The 25,850-nt window shown below is 34.7% G+C and overlaps 1 protein-coding gene across 12 annotated transcripts in view; it reads left to right on the forward strand.

Moving 5' to 3' along the window:
- The first annotated feature begins 14,495 nt into the window (after positions 1-14,495).
- Positions 14,496-25,850, forward strand: part of LOC149556350 (uncharacterized) — a 184,571-nt gene continuing 173,216 nt past the window's right edge. For 5 of the 12 annotated variants that reach the window (XM_089830619.1, XM_089830626.1, XM_089830631.1 and 2 more), the window contains exons 1-4: positions 14,873-14,933; positions 15,122-15,179; positions 15,262-15,321; positions 15,615-15,734. In XM_089830619.1, coding sequence (XP_089686745.1) covers positions 15,278-15,321; positions 15,615-15,734 — 164 coding nt within the window. In that variant the 5' untranslated portion in view covers positions 14,873-14,933; positions 15,122-15,179; positions 15,262-15,277. Of the gene's footprint in view, positions 14,589-14,703; positions 14,959-15,121; positions 15,180-15,261; positions 15,322-15,614; positions 15,735-25,850 lie in introns of those variants that run through there. The other 7 variants (XM_089830625.1, XM_089830629.1, XM_089830620.1 and 4 more) reach the window with 7 other exon arrangements.

Below are 25,850 nucleotides of genomic sequence, written 5' to 3' on the forward strand. Positions count from 1 at the left end.
ACACACATCTCCATCTCATCCTCTCTCTCTCTCACATTCTCTCTTTTTCCTATACCCCCTCTCTTTCTATTATCCCCTTCTCTCCCTCTCTCTCATTCTCTCTATCTCTCTCACTCTTTCTATCATATCCCTTAATCTCTCTCTCATATCCCCCCCCCTCTCTCTCTCTCTCTCTCTCTCTCTCTCTCATATCCCCTCTCTTCTTGCTCCTATCCCTTAATCTCTCTCTCTCATATCCCCTCTCTCTTTCTCCTATCCCCTAACCTCTCTCTCTCTCTCTCTTATCCCATAATCTCTCTCTCTCTCTCTCTCTCTCTCTCTCTCTCTCTCTCTCTCTCTCCCCCATAAACTCTCTATCTCTCTCATATCCCCCCCCCTTCTCTCTCTCTCTCTCTCTCTCTCTCTCTCTCTCTCTCTCTCTCTCTCTCTCTCACACACACACACACACACACACACACACACACACCCATTCACTCTCCATCTCTCTTATTTTTCATGTGCCAACATCTTATTTTATGTTAGTATCTTATGATTGAGCATAAAATAATCATGTAGTATCTTATTGTTTATTTTATTCATGTTATTGTTTGTAGGGTAATTTGCATCTACAATCATGGGAAAGAAAAAGAGAGGAACAATTGAAAAATGAGAGGCAACAAAGGAAAAAATTAGGGAGCATATGAGGAGATTATGTGAAGGTACATCATCAAATTCCTCCAATGTAAGTGATGAAAATCTACCTATTGATATTGATGTAAAATCACACCTAATTTGACAAATGAAAATGTTCAACATACCCTAATTGAAATGATTATGACAAATGCACTTACGTCCCCTGATGTCCCTAATGTGACATCTCAAGTTGAAATGATGAATGCACATGATGTAAGTAATGAAAATATAGAGCATGCCCATACATCAACATCTCCTAGAATAATTCATAGAAAATCAAAGTTTCTAATTGACATTGATGAAAATATTTTGAAGCCAATGCATGATAAAATGTTAGAAAGAAATTGTAGGAGAATTGTTCAAAAGATTTGGAATAAGTATTTTGAAAATTTAAATTAAAGTGGAAGATGCCAACTTCTTGTTGAAATGGTTAAAAATCTGAAATTTAGAGAGACTATGAGAATTTTGGGGTTAAGAACAGCTAAAGATAGTAGTGAAAGAACCATTGTTAGAAATCTCTTTGATGCATACAAATCCATTGGTTCAAAAGCACCTACTAAACATGCTAATATAACTCGATGGGTCCTCACATCAACCATAATGGGAAAGGAAATGACAAAAAATCATATGGCAAGCAAAACAAGTAAATCATTAAGGATAAGTATAACTATGTTAGTCAAAGCCTTAGTGAGGCAAGAAAAAATTGAAAATTCTAATGAGATTTCTTTTTTGGTCATTCCAAGGTAGACTCCCACTTAAGGATAAAGTTATTGTTGATGCACTAAGAACATTAATAAAAAACTTTTGGTGTGACAACACAAGGGCTTTACCAAACTAAAAAATGTTGTGAAAAGATGAATTGGAAAAACAAACTGTGAGCCACATGCAAAACATTTTTTGATACGACTTAAACACAATTTTATGAAATGTTTCTTCAAATATTTCCTCAAATTAAAATCAGCCAAAGGTTTTATGAGATGAAAAAACCATCCTATGTTAAGATAAATCATACATGCATTACATGTTGTTGTAGGGTTCATGTTGAGTTTTCTATGCATTATGATATTTATCGTTATATATGTTGTACTTTGCATACTAATGAGATATTGTAGGAATGTGGTCTACATTTACCTCCTAAGTCACCAAGAGAATTTATTGCAAGTGTACTATGCAAATGAGATGATGGGTGCATTTATTATGAGACCATGTGTTTGAAAGGTTTTTGCCCTCAATGTGGTGTTTTGCAAAAGTTGCATAGATACCTACATCTAGATAGCACACATGAAATTGGTAAGACACTATTTTCTGTTGGAAAGTACAAATCGGTTATACGTGGTGTTAAAGATGGAAAATAATTAAAGAGGTGTGAATTAGTGAAAAGTGATGTATGTTTAGCTGATTTACGAAATTATTTCAAGAGAAAATAGTTTATGAGTACATAGGTCATGCACATAGAGCTAGATGGTTAGATGAGCAATTCAAGTTGTGTAAGGACACTTTTCCCTTGGGTACAATTGTGTTGGTTATTGAATTTGCTAAAAACTATACACTAAAACCACAAAATGAAGTGCAACCAATGTATTACAACTCTATATAAGTGTCAATTTTTGTACACATAACATTTATTCATGCACATGATAGCACATAGGATGACAGAAAAATATTAAGAGAGTATCACTTCTATATTAGTGATGATCGAACTCATTCATTAGAGTTTTTGCAAGGATGTTTTAGAGTTTTCTATGACAATTTGAGGGAAAGAGATTAAAGATACAATCAACACATTATATGGTCAAACAATTGCACTGCACAATTCAAGAATGCAAGGATGTTCTATTGGTTGAGTAGGATGCATGTGACAAGTGGAGTACAATATTTTTGGAATGGAACCAGGTAATACAGGCAAGTCCATGGTTTCTAGATATTTTTGGTTGATACATGAACCTAACATTGAAAATTTGCAAGATTATTGTACACTTACAGGATCAAGTGAGATGCATTTATTTTGAAGTTCAAATGCATCGTCACTAGCTATTCATACTAGAAAGCTTGCATGTTTTTGCTCTTCGTGTATGCATCATTTATGGGATGAATGTGACTCAAAAGAGTGGGTTGGCCAATGGTCATGTAGACCTTTGCATCCAATTGATTCATATCAACTTCCTACAACACTACAACTCAACCAGGTTGAAGCATCAATAGATTTTGAGCATGTATCCAACCTAGTTGAACCAAGTACTAAGTTATCAATTTAATACTTGGTTAAAATAGATTACTTTCAATTTTTCCATTAACTTATCCTTCTATATAATGCAGGTCATGTATATGAAGTTATTGCATATGAGAATAATGATGAAGGAACATATTACTTGTTATGTCGGTGTATTGAGCCCAAAAAGAAATTGATAGATGTAGTCATTATGCTGAGGATATTGAGTATCCAACAGAATCCATCGTTGTAATAGGCACATGGCTTAGAAGGTATTATATTTTTGTCCCCTACCATGAATATCTATTTAAGTCAATTTTTCACAATTCTGACTTTAAATTCTCTTTACAATTAAATGTAGGTAGCCTATCAATAAATCTACCACATGGTTATTTGAGGATTTTGAGACACACAGATATAGTCTTCATTACTCTAACCTTGTTGTTGTAATAAATATTCAATTGATACCATATCATGGTAGGCCTCTTAACAAGAAGTTGTGGAAAGTATGTGAATCTGATCATGAGGCAATACTTGATACAATAAGGGTTAGAGTTGATCCAGAAGGTTCCCTTGATTGATTGTGTGCTATATAACTGAATCATTCTACATGTGGTAGAATAATTTTGAAATTTTTTGTATATACGTTATGCGAAATGTTGCAACTTCGCAGTAATGTGCATATGTAGATGCCAAATTTTGTATATAAAAAAGAGAAGACATGTAACATATGCATATTTGTATGCCATATTTTGTATAAAAATATGATAAGAGATGTCACATGTGCATATTTAGATGCCAAATTTTGTATATACAAAAGAGAAGACATGTAACATGTGCATATTTGTATGCCATATTTTGTATAAAAATCCAATAAGAGATGTCACATGTGCATATTTAGATGCCAAATTTTGTATATAAAAAAGAGAAAACATGTAACATGTGCATATTTGTATGCCATATATTCTTTTTTATGGGTTTGATGATATCCTTAAAAGAATTATTTAATTATCTTCAACTTATATGGATTTAGATAGTTGTCCTCTTACATTTTTCTTCCAAATTTCTAAAAACATGAGGAAAATAAATTATAGATTTGGATATCCATTTGGCTTCTCTACAACACATGCAAAATTTGGATGGGTTGTTTTGGACCATGTCCTTGTTGTCACACTATGTCACCTTTTTTAGGCTTAAAATAGCCCTCTGATTGGCACAAGGCATGATGATGACATCATCATGAGGTTAATAGGGTCCATAAAGAGTTAGGGTTAGGTTTTTACCATAGGTAAGGTTTGTGGTTAAGTTTAAGGTAGGGTAAATTTGCAACTTTTTGCAAAAATTGTAAAAGTTGCTCAAGCAACTTTTTGAGCAACTTTGCAACTTTTGAACAATTTTTGCTCTTAACATCTTTTGGTTGAATGCGTCCATCTAGGACTATTCTAGGACCCTAGTTAAGATTCCTAGGATGTATTAAGTAACCTAATACCTCAGTTGTCCATCCCTAACAACTTTTGACCTATTCAACAACTTTTGGCTCATTGAGAAACTTTTGACCAACTTAGGACCTAATCAACAATTTTGGCTTTTCCTAGCAATCCATGACTGCTCCATTAGCTTGGGTTTGTTAGGTTTATCCTAGGACCAACCTAATTTCAGCCACAATGTCCCTCTGATGGTACCGACCACACTAAACAAAAGCGTCCCTAAGGGTCTCTAAGTACCATTGGGTTGCAATCTTTGATTGGGGATTTCTTTGAGCTTGTGCAAGGTATTGACAAACTGTTAGATGCTACAAGATCATGTTATCTAGGCCCACAAAAACCTATCTTCAAGATTCAACTTTGTTTGAATTTGGCACCCATATCTCGCCTATTGCCAAAAGTTGCAATGTTGCTTAGTTAAAATGAGCAAGGTTGTGTATATTTTAAACCATTGGCCCTAGGATTGAATCGTCAGCTCCATTAGCTCTAGTTGGTCAAGTTTAGCCTAGGACCAATCTTGTTTCAGCCACAACGTCCCTCTGACGATATCAACCACACTGAGTGGAAGCATCCCTAAGGGTCTCTAAGCACCATTGGGTTGCGATCTTTGATCGAGCATTTCTCTGAGCTCGTGCAAGGTATTGATGAACTGTCAAGTGTTATAGGATCAAGTTATCTAGGCCCACAACAAAATATCTCAATTTTTAGAGATTCAACTTTGTTTGGATTTGGCACCTGTATCTCACCTATTGCCAAAAGTTACAATGTTGCTCAATTAAAATGAGCAAGGTTGTGTATGTTTTAAACTGTTGGTCTTAGGATCAAATCATCTACTTTGTTAGCTCTAGTTGGTCAAGTTTAGACTAGGACCAACCTTATTTCAGCCACATCTCTCTGACAGTATTGACCACACTGAACAAAAGCATCCCTAAGGGTCTCTACGCACCATCAAGCTATGATCTTTGATTGAGCATTTATCTAAACTTGTACAAGGTATTTACAAACTTTCAAGTGGTACATGATCATGTTATCTAGGCCCATAACAACGTACCTCAATTTTTAGAGATTTGACTTTGTTTAGATTTGACACCCATATCTCACCTATTGCCAAAAGTTCCAATGTTGCTCAGTTAAAATGACCAAGGTTGTGTATATTTCAAACCATTGGTTCTAGGATCAAATCATCTACCCCATTAGCTCCAGTTGGTCAGGTTTAGCCTAAGACCAACCTTGTTTCAGCCACAACTTCCCTCCGACGGTATCGACCACACTGAACGGAAGAATCCCTAAGGGTCTCTAAGCACCATCGGGCTGCGATCTTTGATCGAGCATTTCTATGAGGTCATGAAAGGTATTGACAAACCATTAGGTGCTACAGGATCATGTTATCTAGGCCCACAACAACCTATCTTAGTTTTTAGAGATTCGATGTTGTTTGGATTTGGCACCTGTATCTCACCTATTGCCAAAAGTTGCAATGTTGCTCAATTAAAATGAGCAAGGTTGTGTATATTTCAAACCATTGGTCCTAGGATTGAATCATCTACTCTATTAGCTCTAGTTGGTCAGGTTTAGCCTAGGACCAACCTTGTTTCAACCACAACGTCCCTTCGACGGTATCAACCGCATTGAATGGAAGTGTCCCTAAGGGTCTCTACGCACTATTGGGCTACGATCTTTGACACAAATAAAAAATCATGACATATTTTTAATTTTCATGTCTTATTACATCAAAAAAAGTGACATATGATTACATGTTATAATGAATTTGATAAACATGTTACATTTTTTGTATAAAATAATGAACGTTCATGTGTTTGATTAATTGCAAGAAAGTAAGGTGAAATACAAGTTTGTATGCACACATTGAACAAGTTGGATGGAAATCCAAGTTTAATGTATATCAAAATGAATAATATATTATGTCATATCAATCATATAGTTACAAAAAGATGTCATGTCTCATCAATACAATACAAAAGGTTGAATACCTGAGAAATGTCAAATGTGTATAATAGAACTGTCAAATGTGCACAATACAAATCTCGAATATATAAAATACAAAAGTCAAATATATGTCAATATCATGTGATGACCACAACTATATAGTTATATCACTATCAATATCTATGACTGTGCAAAATCATCCAAATTGAGCCTCTTTGATGTAGTTTGTGGCTTGCCAAGTGTTTGTAGAAGAAAAATTAATATACACTATCAAATATCTTATCTATAATAATATGAAAATAACTAGAAATTGGGTTCAACATTGTGGATAGTTGAGTTGTTCATTACCTCATCCCTTTGTCCCATAGTTGGACTCAATGATAGCAGTAATGGGTTCCTTCGTCGATGGGTGGGATTCCTCAAAAAATGATGATGTAGAGTGATGATGGGAGACCCAACTACCGATGAATCAATGCTCATGGGAGGCCCAACCTGTATGATAAGCGATAAAATGTTAGCATTATAGAGTGGCATTAGGGATTGCAAAAAGAGTTAAAAAAACAAAAAATGTACTTAGCTAGATCTCCAGTGCTAGTAGGAGGTACAAGCATTGATGAATCAATGCTGCTATGAGGCACAACTTATATGGTAACCATTAAAATTTTAGATTTGTAGAGTAGGCATTAGGGATTTCTATCACACACACAAGCAATCCAAATTGAGATCACAGAAGGGCTTCAACTAAGACTTTACATACATACCTCTGGCCTCTATTGTCTTTGACCCCGTCTTTGATGCTTGGGACTCCTAAAAAAATAAAATGGGAAAGGATTTGCATGACATCTCAAAGATTGTTGTAATAGGTAAAAGATATATAACACATGTAAATAAGACAAATTGTTGATAATTATTATAAAACTAAAAAAAAAAAAATGTACTCATTGTAAATGCAACTGTTTAATATGTATATAGAACAAATACATACTATAACCTAAAATTTATGAGAAGGAAAATATGAGATTTTACCTCTTCCATTGCTTCAACATCAGCAGTCTTGGGAGCATTCATCAACTCTACAAAATGAAATTGTTTCTACATATATTAAACAAACAAGTCAACACCTATTCATCAATATTGAGTACATGTACATACATTCATTCTTATTGAATTTCAAAATATAAACTTGACTTGTATTTAATACCCTTTTTTTGGTGTTCTTGCTAATTTTCTTTCCCTTTCCTCCAGACCTCAAGCTATGAGGAGTACCCTAAAGAAGAAATAAATATAACATAAGAGGAACCAATAAGACACATCATGAGTTCAACTCAAATCGTAAAATTGATAGGTGTACAAGCTATGATACTGCATAGCTCTCAAGGCCAAAGCTAATGGCAAAAAGCGTGGCATCATTAATTTGAGAAATTTTGGCCCTTGACAAGCCTTATGAAATAATAAAGAGTATTTTTATAAATATGAGATAATGTTGTAAATGGCAAGAAGGCACGATAACAACAAGAAGATCATAGGAGGGCAAGAAGACAAAAGGACTTGAAGGACAATATTAGAAGGATAGTACAAGGCCTAGAAATTGAAAACAAAGAGACCAAGAAGGAAAAGAGAGATGTGAATGAACTTTTGGCACCTTGTCAAGAAATAAAAGTTGATATTCATGATCTCCACACTCTTGCAAGACACCCTATGTGATATGGAGTTTCTTTGATGTAGATGGGTATATGGAGGATGAACTCACATGAGATTCATTAGATGGAGTTTGGGTATGCTAGGAGCAAGATATGTGGATGGGAATTAGATGGATTTGAAGAATTTGGGACGGTTTCAATGATGGTAGGAGATGGAAAGGTTTTATTGTACTTTTAAGAATACCAATTAAGAAACAATATTTTAAATCCAATGTATTACTACACTTTTAAGAATATTTTAAAAACTTTATCTCAAGTGTTCTTTCTCCTAGCCTCACACCTCTGGCAAAATGAGTACTATGCAGTGTTCTCATACCACTTGTTGCACCTTGCATTGCATATTGTTTGAACATATCAATATTGATGAATGAGAGGATTTCATTGATGGAAGGAGATGGAAGAGGATATATAAGCAGGTTGTTAGTGTCATACCAATTAAGATACAATATTTTAAAGCCAATGTATTATTGTACTTTAAAAAATATTTAAAAAACTTAACCTCGGGTGATCTTGCTCCTAGCCTCACACCTCTAGCAGAACGAGTACTTTGTGGTGTTCTCATACTACTTGTTGCACCCTACATTCCATATTGTTCACATATCAATCTAGAGTGATCTATAAAATGTTTTTGAAAAACTTTTATGATAATTAGGTGATTAAATAATATCATGTCAAAACTCAAACAAACAAACAAACCTATTTCCCTTGTCCATTGAAGACCATTTCCATCAGATCATCTATGAGTGTGAAATCCCCACCTCCATATGAATAACAAGTATGCCCACAATGTACACATGGATGAGATGACACTCCATCTTGAGACGCATCTATCCCTTCACACATGTGCTGACAGCTAAAACAAAAATGTTGATTGGGCCCCAAAAACTATAATGATGCAGGTGGCACAAGTGAGGATGACATTGGTAGTGCAGGTGACACAAGCAGAGACGACACTAGTGGAGCAGGTGACACAAGCGGAGATGACACTAGTGGTGCACATGGAGTTGTCGTAGGCTATGATGACCAAGGTGCCATAAGTGGTGATGATGGAGCTATTGCATGTTATGATGACCCTGTTAAGGTTAAACCACAGACATAAAATAACAATTACATGTAAATATAACTAATAACAAAAAATAATAGATCACACAGAAAATAACAAAAGGCACCAAGATTTAACGTGGTTCACCCAATCCTTGGGCTACTTCCACCAAATAGCAAGTCCGATATTTTTACAATCCAATGATTACAACCTGATTACAATCTGTAATCCCTTACAGCTCAATACCGCCGCAAGAACCTATTTCACATCACCACTATAAAACAACCCTAACCCTAAGCCCTTGTATACAAGTATTAAACCACTTTAGGGTTACGACATGTCAGCCATAAATTGGTGAATATTAGCCATTGCCTTAGTGGCGAATCTATGAATGACAAATCTACGAATAGTACCAATTTTTTTTTTCTCGGTGTGATGCCTCGAGCCCCAAAGAATTTATGAAGTATGTACAGTACTTTCCTAATTAGTCACCACAAACTAATAGACCCTGGTGCCATAGGTGATGATGATCGAGCTATCATATGCTGTGATGACCCTAAAGGTGCATTTGATGATGGTCAAGGTGCCATAGGTGAAGGAAAACCACCTAACTATGAACCATGCTGAATGATAACATTTGTCAATGATGTAGCTACTTAAAGAGTTTGTAAATCAATAGACTCATTTACAATTGATGGGAGCACAACATGAGGGATGATTTTTCGTGTTGTACGTCTCCTCTCATGTTGTGCTACCATCCTATGAGTGCCAGGTCTATCCTGCGCAAAGCCTCTCCCTTAAGGTATTTTTTAGTGGCTAATATTCGCCAATTGGCTAATTTTAGAAAATTTTGTCTAGTAATTTGGCTAATAATTTAAGATTTAAGGCAATTAAAATCGCCACATTTTTATAAAATTTAGTTCTAAAATATTTAAAATTGCTCAATAATATATTTTATTAAAAATATAAACTCAAAGATTCACCAAAATATTTGATACATGATTAGATTTGATTCACCTAAATATTATATTTTATTGGAGAAAATATAATTAATTCATGGATAATTATCATATTTATTAGTTATTTTGGGGATATATTACCAATATGTAGTTTTCTCTATTGATTTACAATATAGTTTAATGATCCTCCTAATATTCTATGAGGTAAAAAAAATTCAATTTTGATTTGTAATATTCCATGGTGATTAATGAACTTCTTATTATTATTATTGAGATTCACCAATATTTTGTACAAAAAAATAATGATTCCAAAATAATTGCCATTATAAATTATATTTAATAAAAAAAATTAAGAGATTCACCAATAGAAATAATTTTGTTTTTCAAAATAATGAAAGATTCATCAATACTTTATATATTTTTCTAGAGGGGGGTTTCTTAAAGTTTACCCTTCTCTCCTTCTACCCTAGAACTGATGGATGTCAAAGTAATTTGGCTTCTTGCCAAGGATGAACTCACAATATAGCTTTCTCAAAAAATATAGAGGCACCTCATAATTATTACATGGTGGTAGGTGAAATACCATATACAACCTATCCCAAAAACATGATCTCATCCTAGCATGAGTGCACCAATGAATAGGAATTTTTTTGGTTGTGTGTAATAGGGAGTTGCCGAATATAGGATTAGTGAAAAGAGAACATATGACACCTTTCTTTGTGTCTTTATCTTTCACTTGCTGATATGATAAACCATTGGCATAAAATACACAACACCTATCTCTCCATGTACCCCATTTCGTAACCTCCCTAGACACATCATTTACATTTTGAGCCATTTGTTTGAGTGTATTCGCTAGGGTTGAGTGGTGATCAAGTGTAGATGATTGTAACCTATTGACCATTTGGGTAATGTTAGCACTATTTGGTGAGAGGCAGTTTATGAGGTCCTCTTGTGTAGTAGTTAAATTATGTAATTGTATGTGCAGAGGGTTTATAAGAAGCTGTGGTTGTTGAAAAGGAACATTGAGTGGAGGGTTTTGTGGTTGTGTTACTATGGGTGGAGGGTTTTGTGGTTGTGTCACAACAGGGGGGAGTGTTTTGTGGTTGTGTCGTGATAGGTGGAGGGTTTGATTGTGTAGGTGGTGGTCTTTCTTATCTCCCTCATTTTCTTGGATTCTTTAATGCATCTATATTAATTTAAAAAAAAAACAATTACAAAACTTATAAATTACAAAACCAAATAATAAATTTTGACTAAAAAATACATAAATGATGAATAGAATGAAGACTTACCTTGTTTGTGGGGTGCCATGGATGGAGATGCAATCAATTTTTTTTTTTTTATGGTAAACCCAATCGAGTTTTGTTAGTCTCCTTCGCAATTCATGTTGATGTTGTCGTTTGAGGGTAAAAAATGCCCTCAAACACATACATCAATAAAAATATATTGTTTACAAAACTCGATTGGGTTTTACTATAATGGCCAAGCTTCGATAACAAGCCTGGCTGACATTTCACTTTTCAAATAACCCGATTAGGTTATTGATTTTTTTTTTTTTTGGGGGTGGGGGGTGTGTCCACTTTTTTTTACACCATATTGGTGCACTTATCCCACAACTAAGATTTACCCAAAAGAGTTGTAGGAGCATAAATATTGGAGAAAAGATAGATACCACTTGAATCTAGGCAAGATGAAACAATGTAAATAGAATACAATCCAATAATCCACCACTAAGGTACAATTTTTCTTGGATCCCAAATGCAAGCCATACCACCTAAACTTCCATGACTCCCAATAAACTAACAAGCTTCATATGGATAAATTGTAGAAACTCTACTTCACACATCCTCTACGAGCAATTTAGTTTCCTAAAGGAATATAATATTAGGAGAGTTAGAACTAATTAAAACTTGATTTTTTTATCCCCTTACATTTCATGAAGTAACATTGATTTATAATGGGTCTAATATACTTAGATTCAACAAAAGTATCTCCAATAACCTTCATCTTCTCCCTGCCTTTCTTTTGACCACTCTTTGAGGGTCTACCAAAATTTCCATTTTTTTTTAGCATATCAATGACAAAACTATCCTTACTACCTTGCCCAAACTCTAGAGAATCTTTTTTATTGAAAGAGTTAAAGTCACCATAGTAACCACATCTTTCAAGAACAAAAAGTTAAACAAAAAGCACCTAATATAAAACTTAAGAAAAAGATGAATAAATTTGAAAAATAGAAAACAAGAAAGACAAGTATAACACATGATGGTTGCAACGGGGAATAAAAGAGGGAATATAAAAAGGAAAAAAAGACTAAGAATAAAAAAGAAAGAAGAAAACAAAACAAAAAAGAAAATTTCAAAAGTACAATGAATAGGAATAAATATATACATATATACCCACACACACATGTTTGTATAAATTATATACACTTGTAAATAAAACTAAAATTATATACACTTGTATATATATATATATACATATATACATATGTGTGTGTGTGTGTGTGTGTGTGTGTGTGTGTGTGTGTGTTACATATATATACACTTATAAATAAAACTAAAATTATATACACTTGTGTACACACACACACACACACACACACACACACACACAAGAGGAAACAAAAAAGAACTCCACATAAAAGTCCAAGAACAAGAAAGTGACCTCCGAGAAGAGAATAAAAGGAATAAAAGAGGAAGTAAAGGAGGTGACAAGGAGACTCCACAAGGGAAAAGAAAAGACTAAACAAAAGAGGAGGGGGAGATGGGGAGGGGAGGAGGGGAAGATGTAAATAAAATAAGAGAAAGAGGAGGTTGAAGGGGAACTAAGGCAGAGGGCAATGGGGTGTTCTAAGGGTAGACAAGAGGGGAAACCACGATGAGCTCAAAGTCCAACTTTCATCACGATTGAGATTAGAGGGATGGTTATTAATTTCAATTGCCTCTTAAAGTTTTATTTTGAAAAAAATATCTTCTAGAGATAAGATTTGGGGATTCTCAAGACAAATGTGGTGCTTGAAGGAGGACAAGTGGTCAACAAGGGCTGATTTGAGAACACACTCATACTTGATGATGACAACATGTTCTTTGATTCTAGTTTTATATGATCGACCCGTTTCACCAATGTAAGGGGTACCACAAGAACACAAAGAACATTTAAAATCGAGATTACCACACCCAAATCACCGCAAATCTGTATTGTTTAGCACAATGGAAAATTCTGTATGAGAATTCACATGAAAGAACCTCAAATTCCCACCCTTAGTCTCCACAGAAACTTGAAAAGTCCCATTCTCTAGTCTCCTTCTCCACAGGTCCAACAACACTTGAAGAAAAACAAAGCAATAACCAAAATCTGTAACAAGAATGATCTAACTTGGAACCAAAACTGAGAATAGATGATGATACTCAAATGGGTCACCAAAACTCACTACTTGAAATGGATGAAACTTCCTTGAAATGGACAATCATTTTATGACATCTTCCATAAAGCCACTAGATGCACAAAGATTCCCATATTTTCCAAGGAAACTTTCCTAAAATTAATCCACCACTTAACTTTCCAAGGTCAACAACATGCTCTTAAAGGAAGTTACTAAGGGTGTGGTCCCATGGAGGGTGGCTTCCAAAAAAATTTCAGCAAGTGTTGTTGAGATTTTTTAGGATTATTTTGAAGTGGGAGGTCTCGTGCATTTTGTAATGGAGTTTATTCTTAAAAAAATTAAGCCCCCTAATTTATGAAAGAGGGTGGTCTCATCATTTTTATTTATTTAACATATTCAATTCACCCACTAATTAAATAGAAATCTTAATTTTTTTTTTGAGAAGAATTGAGAAACTATTATATGATTAACACGTGACAAAAGAAATGTCTAAGTTGTAGGGCAACTTCTAGCTCCCTACCTTTTCCACCCGTTCAAATCTAGACCTTAAAAAGTGAGGACTACTATTTTTTAGGAGAAGATTCCAATTAATCTTGCAACAATTTTTTTTTGCCTTCATGGGACCACTCGCTCTATAAAAATAGTCCCTACAACCCCCCAGACTACACCCTAATTTAACATTGTTTATTGTGACAAATTTAAACTTAGAATAATTTAAACAAATATTTAATTAATATTATTCTACAAACTGTCGTGTGATCCTAATTTCCTATTTTGGGATAATGAGAATTTACTATTTAAACAAGTTTTTTATTTTGGGATAATGAGAATTTAATATTTTAACAATTTTTTTTCAAGTAAAAGGAACTTGCGAATTTTGGCATAGGAGACATTATTCCCTTTGCTCTTGATGTCAAAAGGAGGAGAGAAATTTTGTAGTTAAATGTGTGTTCCATTAATGATATAGGAAGAAATTGTTGGCAATGTGTCTAATATGTTGTATTGTCATTGTATAGAATAAAGAAGGTTTGGAAGTGTTAACGATATTGAGCACAACATACTTGAGGAATGGTTTTGATATAGACAAATATCACGACGGTGGTTGACATCTACATGTTATGCACTTGTTATATATTTCTTTATTTGTTCTTTGTTTGTGGGATGCAATTACATTGATTTTGTTTCAGGTATCATTTGGATCCTTAATCATACTCGCGCTTTTTGTTCACTTCTTCAAATTTACTGAATCAATGTTTTGGTCACGTTCTCCGCAATGCGAGATTTATTCTTGTAAATTTGCAGCTATGTTTGAAGGCCATCAAGGAAGGACGCCACTTCCAATATTTCAAGTTCTAAACATTTCTATAACAAGAGTTAGAGATTTTTTAGACTACAGTTTAACAGAGATAAATATGTCTCCTATGTTCACCAGAATACTCCGCATTCCTCTGAAGTGATATGTTTGGTTATGCAGGGGAATAATTTACATGTTAAACTTGTTTCTCCCTGGATAACCAATTTAATATTGGAGCGGAATGTTTGGTTATGCAGATTCGGGTATATGTTCAAGGAATTATTTACATGAACTTGACTTCTCTTAGATAACTAATTTCAAATTTGAAAAAAGTTGATCAAATCTAAACATGACTAACATTTCCCCCGTCTAGAAACTTGAACGGTTTGGATCACAAGTTAAGATTTCGTTTTCTCTTTGATAACAGAGTTTAGCATGCCATCTGTGCACAGTGCATCAAGGGAAGCCTCTGCATCTTGTTCAAGTATTTTCTTTTATTTATCTGCTATTCGGTGATTTTCTTTTGGTTTTCAAGAAAGCAATATTACCGACACTCAATTTTGCAGGTTCAATAACAAAATAATGTCTCATGAATTTTCCAATGACTCCAGCAAATACTTTAAAAGGTTTGCGCAATGCATCCGATTTTTAAATAAAATATGTTCTGATGTGTCCTTCAACATTCATGACAATAGAATCCTGTTAGACCCTTTCAAGGCAAGCGCCTCCCCTAATTCATTATATTGCTGTTCTAAATATTTCACAGGAAAACTTTTTCCTTGAAAATTGCTTTCACATTTTAATTTTAGTTCCTCTTGAAGGTTTTCTAGCCCACGTCTAAGCTGGTGTTATTTTTTCTCCGTGGGTTTTGAATCAAGGTCTAATGGCTAATAATTTAGGTTTATTAATATATGAATAGGGTTGTGAGGTTGATGGCGAGGGCATTCTATGATGAGGCTCCTGCCCTGGAGAAGAAGCTAAAGCCTGGCCAGAGCGATAACAAAGGACTTGGGGTGCTCATCCTTGACCAGCTAACAAAGTAAGTAGGTTCTCATCTGTTTTGATTTTTTCCTTTTTTCTTTTCCTTATAATGGGTTACTAGATCTTCAAGTTTACACATCAGTACTGATTTTTATTTCTTAATAAAAACTTATAGGTTGTTCCTCTGTGTGTGTATGTAACTGGGAAACTAGGGTTATTTTGGGGTGTTTGTTTGGTTTTTAGGGTTTGACATTTAATACTACATCTCCAATGAACTTTGCTGACATAATAAATGCTAGTCTCAATTGTTTGAGAAACTACGTTTGGTGAAGCATTGAAAACTTTAATAAAGGAATGTGAATGCAACAAGTTCTTGGATTGGTGCTTCTAAATATTTGCAAAACCCAAATGCATATCTTCATGCTTTTCACCTAAACATTTTCTAACTTTCCACCCTAATACATTCTGTTGCAGATATTTAATGGGAAACAAGACTATACTACACAATGGTATTTAAAAGAAGACTATATTTTGAAAGAATTATCTTGATATGGTAATGTAGTATAGATATCTTATATGCATCTATTGAAAGATATCTATTAGTGTTTGGTGTTTTCCTTTTCTGATGAATAATGAAATAGCATTAAATATTCATTGAAAAAGGTGGATGTAAAGATTCACTCCAGTAGTTCAAAGGGGGCAATAACTTGTCACAAACAAATAATATTATAATCCACTATGTGGTGAGAGAAAAGATATTAGGAGGAGAGAGTGGCTCCCAGTTGTTTGGTTTGCCCCATAATGAGGTCCAAACCGGCTACAAGAGGATCCCAAGTTCCCAACTATCATTACCATCATATCATTATTTTTATCTTCAGTAGCACATGAACATGAGAATTAGAAAGATCCAACCAAAGAAACTTTCTATTTTAGTTAGGTAGTAGTATCATGTCTAAAAGCTAAGGGAGAAGAAAATGATGGCCGGTGGATTGTGAGCATCCTTGCTGAGAATGATCTCTTTTTATGGGAGTTGGAGATGACTAAGAATAAGCAACATGGTTCTTAAAAAGTAGATTGGTGAGGTTGATGCTATATGGGGGTAGGGGGCATGCGTGTAGAGGCACTCTTATTACATACATAATAGATCCACAAAGGATTTAAATAGACTGCCTACTGCTTTCTCCAAAAGTTTTCTTGAGAATCTGCTCCAGAGTTTTTATCCAGATCTGAAAAATAATCTTCAAAGGAGTGTTCACAAATTTGATATCTTCCTTCCCAATAAACTGTACTATGTCTGCCACAATCTTCACAAAATATTCTCACACAGCTTGAATGAATTTGTCCTTTAGATGAGTTTGAATTTAACTTATAAATATGCTAACAAGGAGGTCTAACTTTTCTTCATTGATTTGCTCTTTCTCTGTTTTTTTTTCTCTGCTCTTAATTGGATAGATATTCAACAAATGAGTGATTAAAATGTTCTCGAGATAACCTTTATCTATATGCTACAAAGGTGTATTTTCACCCTAACATTTGTAACCGTTGTATCAGGTTGGCCAACAACAAACAAGTTTGTTTTTATTTATTAATTATTCTTGCCCAAAGCTAAGTGCCCATCTTCCCAAGGTCGCCCAAGATTAATATATATTCACATCCTAGAAGGCTGGACCTCATTGAGAGGCCTTGAAAACATTTATTTATTTCTTTTGTCATTTATTTCTCCTAGGGTCGCCTAGCATTTTAATGTTTTATTTAGTCTATTTGAAAAAAACATGTTGGCAATATTTAATTAATGCGCTACTGCTTCTTTTCTCTTTTCTGCTCTGAAGGTTTTTTGATATCATTGACATTAATGACAAATTTGAACTATTTGATATCATTGACATGAATGGCAACTTTAAACCATCGCCTCCTTTGTCACCAATAACCCTGTAAAATACAAATCTTCTGAATGCAACTACCTGTCTGAAACATTCCCCCTGATTGTTATACTCCCTTTACCTGAACTTCTCCTCCTTCGACATCAATGAGAGGATTTTGAGGTTTAATTGAATAAGCCAATGAATGGCTCCCCCTAAACACATGCTTCTCTTGAACGACTTAGTGAATGTATTAGTGTGATATCACTTCCAGTTTCTCCCTCAACCACTCTAAAGTCTCTTTTGGAAGAGGCCTTGTAAAGATGTTGGTAATTTGCTCATTTGTAGCAACATACTCCAACTTAATTTGCTGCTGAACAACTTGCTCCCTCAAGAAATCATATTTTATGGGAACATATTGTCCTTGAGTGCATGACTGGATTCTTTGAAGTTTGAACTACTGATAGCATTTATATTATCATATATTATTGTGATGGGATGCTCATGCTCGGTGTTCACATCTCTCGATGTCTGTTTTATCTATAGTATTAGAGTATTTTAGATTCTCTTACCATTTTTTGTTATTTTTCATTGTCTCAAAGTGGGTGATGAGCCATTAAAATATTTTTTCATGATTTTTCTACATGCAAATGCTTTTCAATTTTTTTTCCTTTCCATTTTTTGATGAAAAAATCAATGCGAGGTAATCGTTGGTGGTCTGGAATTATCATGGGTTTTGCTGATATTTTTCCTATGACCTATGGCTTGCAATATTTTTTTGGGTTTTCAGCAAAACTTGTAGTTTCTGATTTTGCATGATTCTTGAGAAAAATTAGTGACTTTTTGCAAAGTGACAACCTAGGTTTTTTGATAAAATTGGTGGTTTCTTTATTCTGTGGTTTTTTTTTTGTACTTTTTTTCCAATAAGATCAGGGATTATTTTTGTTTTTCGAGTAGTGCCTCAAATTTTTTGCCAACTATTCATTGAAAGTTTTTGATTTGTTTTTGACAAAAATTAAATCTTTTAGTTTTCTAAGAAGTTGACCTTGTTGGAAAATGGGAGGGATGGCGTTGTTGACCAACATAATGCTGGAAGGCAATCAATGGTTCAACAACAAACACTATAATACCTAGAACGATGCTTTCAATTTTTGAGTACTAGTGTCTAGATGCAGTCATTCTAGGTACCACTACTGGTCCTACAACAAGAAGCAATGACCAAGACAAGTTGTATGAGCATAATTGAGAGGTGATTTTGTTCTTAAAATTATTAATGCCATCAAGCAAGACAAGTAAAGAGATTTGGGATCACTTGAATCGTTTTCATGAGACGCCTGGCAAGAGCCAAGCGTTCTTTCTGAAGACATATTGTTTTCCCTTATGATGGATGAGAAGATGACTCTACATGAGCATCTTATGAAGATCAAGGATGTGATCAACTGGAGGCCATTGGTCACAAGATGGAAGAGGAGGACATGGTTTACCATGTGCCTACAAACACTTATTAAGATTCTCAACATTACGTCCACTAATGTTGACTTGAAATTTGTTGAGTTATGCAATAAATTGTTGTAGCAAGCTAGGTGGAGACAACAGTTTGATAGCAGCAATGGAACTGTCAGTATGTAATAGGCATTTACTGCCATAGATAAAGGAAAAGGCGAGTCCACTAAATAGAAAGGACAACACACATGTGAGGAAGGTTCGAAGAAGAAAATCACATGTCACTATGGTGGGAGGCTTGGCTATATCCAGAAGTTTTGCAGATTGCTTGTTGGCTGATCAGAAGACTAACCAAGGAGAGTCTCAATGGTAGACTCTTGTCACAGAGTGTTCTGAAGAATAGTCAGCCTACTATGCCTTTTGATAAGCAAATTTTGTCATGTTGGCTGGGTAGTTGATAGAATGACCATTAAGGGAGGGTACTAGAGTATTTTAGATTCTCTTACTAGTTTTAGTATTTTGCTATTTTTAGCTAGCTTTGTAGAATCTTTTATGAATGGTCATTTTAATGTTTTATTTAGTCATTTTGGTGCTCTATTTATTATTTTATCATAGTTCTCTATTTTTAGAAGACTTCAGCTGCAGTTTGAAGCTCTTGTAAATTGCTATATGTACCCATTGATTTCAAATAATTCAAGTGTGCAATTTTGAGTTTCACATAGAACTTGCATACAACATGCTACTATGATATATTTGACCTTTTCTGTAGATAGGGAAATTGATGCTTTCATTTTACTTAGCAAAAGATGCAAGACATTGCCAAGAACAAATGCATCTGCATTGGCTCTTTTTCTATCATCAATATTGCTAGCCCAATTTGAATGCATGTATATTGCAAGAGTGAAAACTTCACCTTTTGGATACTATAGTTCAAAATCCTTAGTCCTTTTGAAATAAGTAGGAGATAATTTCCACAGCAAGTCAAATTGTGATATTGCTATCAGGATTTAACTGTGTGATTTTTGAGTCAAACTCATTGACCCATGTTTCATGAGTAGTGATTCACCATGAATCCATCTCTCATGAGAATAAATGAAACACTTAGCACTCATTGGATCTAGGTAATGCTCATAGGGGTGATGCATCGGGACTTCTCGGGAGGTCGCCCATCCTAGTACTACTTCAGCCTGAGCGCGCTTAACTACGAAGTTTCCTCTATGGTTAAACCCAAAGCTTGCAACCCCATTTGCAAAACCTTCACCAAGTGTTGTGCCTTATGAACCATTCATTAGAAAGCCCTTTAAGCTCATCAATTGATAAGTAGGAGATAATTTCCACAGCAAGTCAAATTGTGATATTGCTATCAGGATTTAACTGTGTGATTTTTGAGTCAAACTCATTGACCCATGTTTCATGAGTAGTGATTCAACATGAATCCATCTCTCATGAGAATAAATGAAACACTTAGCACTCATTGGATCTAGGTGATGCTCATAGGGGTGAAGCACCGGGACTTCCCAGGAGGTCACCCATCCCAGTACTACTCCAGTTTGAGCACGCATAACTACGGAGTTTCCTCCATGGTTAAACCCAAAGCTTGCAACCCCATTTGCAAAACCTTCACCAAGTGTTGTGCCTTATGAACCATTCATTAGAAAGCCCCTTAAGCTCATCAATTGATAAGTAGGAGATAATTTCCACAGCAAGTCAAATTGTGATATTGCTATTAGGATTTAAGTATGTGATTTTTGAGTCAAACTCATTGACCCATGTTTCATGAGTAGTGATTCAACATGAATCCATCTCTCATAAGAATAAATGAAACACTTAACACTCATTGGATCTAGGTGATGCTCATAGGGGTGAAGCACCGGGACTTCTCGGGAGGTCACCCATCCCAGTACTACTCTAGCCTGAGCGTGCTTAACTATGGAGTTTCCTCCATGGTTAAACCCAAAGCTTGCAACCCCATTTGCAAAACCTTCGCCCAGTGTTGTGCCTTATGAACCATTCATTAGAAAGCCCCTTAAGCTCATCAATTGATAAGTAGGAGATAATTTCCACAACAATTCAAATTGTGATATTGCCTTTATAATCCTTTGGCATAAGTTTTTTACAATCTTTTCCTCCTTAAAAGCCATAAAATATTTCCTTTTATGAAACAAGGAAATGGAAAATAATACCTTGGAGCGGAAGGAGTAACATTAGAATCATACAACACAATTGTAGAACCCTCCATATTGGAACCCTCATTATTTCCAATTTATTTGTAAATTATTTTTTAGGCTTATTTTTATTGCTTATTTTCTTGATGTTCAATCCTCATGTGAGGGTTCTTCGAGGGGTTATGCAGAAACCATAAAATCATGCATATTCATAATAACTCCGTGGTGCAAGGGTGGATATGCACCATCTACAATACAAATCTCCAAAGATAATAACAAATAAATTGGAAAATTCACTTTTTGGCCATGTCTTATGTGGTTTGAAATCGGAAAATAAAAGGCATGCACTATTTTGAATCTTCCTTCAAGTGCGAAATGCTTGATAACATGAAAAATCGTGAAAGCCTATAGACCAAGAAGGTGATCCTCACTATAATCTTTTTTTGGAACCTATTCACCTATTTACTTTTGGCAATAAAAGCCTTTATGTACTTTTGATAGTTACTCTTACGTACCCTTCCTCAAATAGCAAATTATAATAAATAATAATAATATATTTTTAAAAATTAAATAAATTAATGATAATAAATTATAATATAATATAATTACAAGAAAATTAGACAAACACATAAGATTAAATATTTTGTGATGATAACTTTGATGAAGACTATGGCCTAATAACACTTGAATGATACATTGAAAGAAAATATATTTGTTATATGTAAGAATTGACAATAGCAATGAAAACAATGAACCAAGATCTAGAGGCCAATGCATAGCACATGAGAGATAAAATAATGAATTAACTAGATTGCATAAAAAGTACTTGATTACATCATATAGATGTGTCTCCTCAAATAGGTAAGGCAATAAGAGACTATGAAAAGGAGAAGATAGACTATCACCTACACAAGGTGGAGTCACATGTCCATGAAAGGACCAAAGGCAGATCATCCTCCATTGTGTAATGAAGTATGTGCAACATGTGGAGGATGATAATGTGATAAGTGCACTATAGGCGAAGACAACACATAAAGTGGAATGTGATTACAACTATCACCACCTTAAATGGAATTTATCGTACACCTTCTGTTAATAAAGGTGTAAACCATTAAGTGTCTCATATGCAAACTATATATATGCATTATCCTAAGTAAGCTCAAGTAAAGTGTAATTAAGAATATTTAGTTACATCGACACCCACCCTTAAGTGCATTTTAGGGGAATTCACTTAAACTCACAATGCAAGATGGGTATTAGCTACTAGGTCATTCTAGGTACCCATGTACAATATGCAAGTGCAAATGCAATTCAATCTCTCACAAAGAGGAGAAACAGATAAACCCTATTGGGACAAAACTCCTCCCTGTGAAAAAAATAGAGATGAAAATACAAAATAACTCTCAAAGAAAACTGAGGACAAAACCCCATGTGAGGAAAAAATCCCCATCATAAGAGAGAAGAAGAGAAGAGAAACCAAGTAACCCCTCACAATGTAGAATGTACACCAATGGTAATCAAAGGTGTATACATGAAATTTCCCCAAACCTGAAAATGTATGGTTCTTTTAATCTCGCTCAAGTGTGCCCATGTCAATGCTGAAGGCTGTCCCTTCCAAATCATGTGTACTAGCCCACACTGCTAGAGCTGACATGTTAAGATCTAATGAGGATGAATGTAGAACATGTGTCAAAGACTCAATTGTCTCCTTTGAAGATACATAGACCTCCAAATATTGTATCAAAGGATCCACAATTATGTCAAACTGTGAAGGATGATCATGTAGAGTATGAAAAAAAGAGGGTTAGAGTGTTCCCTTTCAATAATTGAAGAAGGATCATCTTCATCAAAGAGAAGATGAATGCCATCAATAGTGTCTTTTGAATTTGCAAAATAGAACTCCACAAACAAGCTTGTAATGTCTATCAAGTAGTCATTCTATGAAATTGTATGGAAAATAATGCATACCCTACTGCATTGAATGACAAGAAGCCATAATTGTATCATTAAAAACATCATTAGGAGGAATAGTAAAAGTGATCTCAATGGGAGGAGATAGAATGGAAGGCTCAAGAACTGGATGACATGTGGGAATCCTAAGTTGAACTAGCTGAAGGTCTCCATAAAATCTGAATCAACGCTACAAATGTGATCAATGATTGAAGAATTAATGTCATCAGGAACAAAATCTGCAAAGGAATACAATTGAGATGGATGATCAACAACAACGGTAGCAATGATATCTCTACTCTCTTAGGCTTTGACAGTAATTCAATCAAGAGTGAATTCCATAGTCTTCCTTATTGCACCTTTATCGATTTGATATATGGAAAGGAGATTATTTGTTAAGTGAGGCACATACGACATATCAATGAAGGTTCCCTCCCTATTTTTAACAACTCGTTTCCTAATCACATTAATTTAAGTATGATTTTCCATCAAAATTAGTGGTATGTGACAAGGCTCAAATGAAGAAAACATGAACTCTGAAGATACCATATGATGAGAAGCCCCTTAATCTAGAAGCCATCACATTGAATTGTGACCTGAAGTAGCAAGAAAAGCTTTTTCTTTCCTTCTATCTATCCTAGGAGTGTGAATCTTTCCCTTATCAAAATCTGATTATTAAGTTGAAGTAGACATTCTTCAAGGCAAACTGATTTGATTCTTCTTGAGAAGATCCTTCAATTCATCAATACCCCTCAATCATGTTCATCATGTCCATTCTTCTTGCAACATGCACAAATAAGAAAATCCTTGAATGATTTCCTTTTAGGAGAGGATGAAAAATTTCCTTTTTGTGGAGAGGATGACTGTGCTCTATCTTGTTGTGACTTTGATTTGGATGACTGCTGGTACTTGCCTCTCGCTTGATTCCCTTGTTGGGCCATAAATACTTTTGACTTGGATGTCTTGAGAATCTTCATGGTGATTGATTTCTCTTGTTCTTTCATGAACATCTCTGTGAGTGCATCAAAAGATGGTGTAGTATATGAACTACTAGTCAAATCTTGGGTTTGGAAACTAGAGACAAAGGTTGCATACTGTGGTGGAATCTTGTCCAACAAATTGAAAACCAATTGTTTGTCCTTCTTGTCCATGCCACAATTCTTTAGCTATGCTCTAAGCTCATTTCCCTTGGTTACACAATTTTGGATACTGTCAAAGTTCCTAGCATCCAACTTAGAGATCATTGTCTAATTTGTAGCCTTTAATCCCATCAACCTTGCCATACAAGTTAGCAAATTTGTTCGAAGCCTCTTTGGTAGTCTTACACTTATCAAAGTGAAATATACTTTCTCAAGGTTCCAAGACCCATAGTATATTTAGTTCTACTTAAACATTTGGATCAACTTTAGGATCAAATGGTGCCACAATAGTACCATCAACATAATTAGTTAATCCTTTTTCCATTAGTTTACTGCATGCATCTATTTTTTCATGCTACCTAAATATATGAGTTAACGGAGAAAACAAAGGAGAACCCATGATGAAAAATAAAAGAGCACAAAGAGAGGTACAATCTCACAAGGCACATCCTCTAAATTCACTCAATCAAAGAACCCTCCCATGTAATGATGATTTTTTCACTTTATATGTAACAACCCCTTTTCTAGGACCTTAGCTAACAACTAGCATATCATTGAAATAAAATTACTACACATTCATGAGAAGGTAGTTATAATAGTTATGTTCATGCGAAAGAGATTAACAGTTACAGTCAATTTAACTGAAATATCATTACTAATAATTGAAGGTATCATCAATAAATCTAAATAGAGGATTTAAGTTTTCCATACCTTAAATCCCAAAACCGGAATCTGCCTAGGGAAGCATTTGCAAAACTCAGGTTAGTCCACATATACCACTTAGGGCACAAATAGTTATACCATTGTATTGTAATGACAAATACCATTTAGGGCATTAAATACGTCGTATCATCTCTTTTCTTTCCTATTGCTAATTATGGCAAAATCATATACTTAAGAGATACACTCATATTCGTTATTCACATAAATGGAGGGAGTTATAACAACCATCAAGTAAGCCTATCTCATGTGCATAGATACATTTCATGATCAATTTAAAAAATCAACTGATTATTTGTTTTCCGAATTCATTAAACAGGAATTGATTTCTAAGCATTAACGGGAATAACTGATTAAATGATATTAATCAATCTAACATATCTCCAACTTGAGATTAGAAATATAAAGTAAAAATACCCGTTACAAGAAGATATTTGAATGCAGTTCTCATCTCCATCTTGTGCAAGCCTTGGCATCTGGTGGAGGGAGAAGCATTGTCAGGGGCTTGACCTCCCAACCGGAGACCCTTAAATATCCCCACACAATCTCATTCGAGAAAGGCCCTCCCTACCGGGAAATAGACAGGGAAGACCTTGTCTAGCCACTGAGCATCTTGGTACTAGATTGTCAACCCACCACTTGACTAGGCATCAAGAACTAAACATTGGACTACCATGAGCTGACTCAGTTTAAACTCTTTTAATTTACTTTCTTATTTGTTACTGATTTTTATTTCTCTTATCATGTAGGGATGTACTTGAGGTTTGATGAGTATCAACACACACCCTCATCTCGACCATACTGGTCTTCCTAGATGAATGCTTGGGTAATTTCCCTGAACATTATATATAGTCACAGCCATGCATGTTAATGTTTTATAGCTTCAGTCAGATAAAAC

This window comes from Cupressus sempervirens, chromosome 5, assembly GCF_028749045.1.
Source record: "Cupressus sempervirens isolate cs-2001-9-10 chromosome 5, ASM2874904v1, whole genome shotgun sequence".
In the NCBI taxonomy this organism is placed as follows: domain Eukaryota; kingdom Viridiplantae; phylum Streptophyta; class Pinopsida; order Cupressales; family Cupressaceae; genus Cupressus; species Cupressus sempervirens.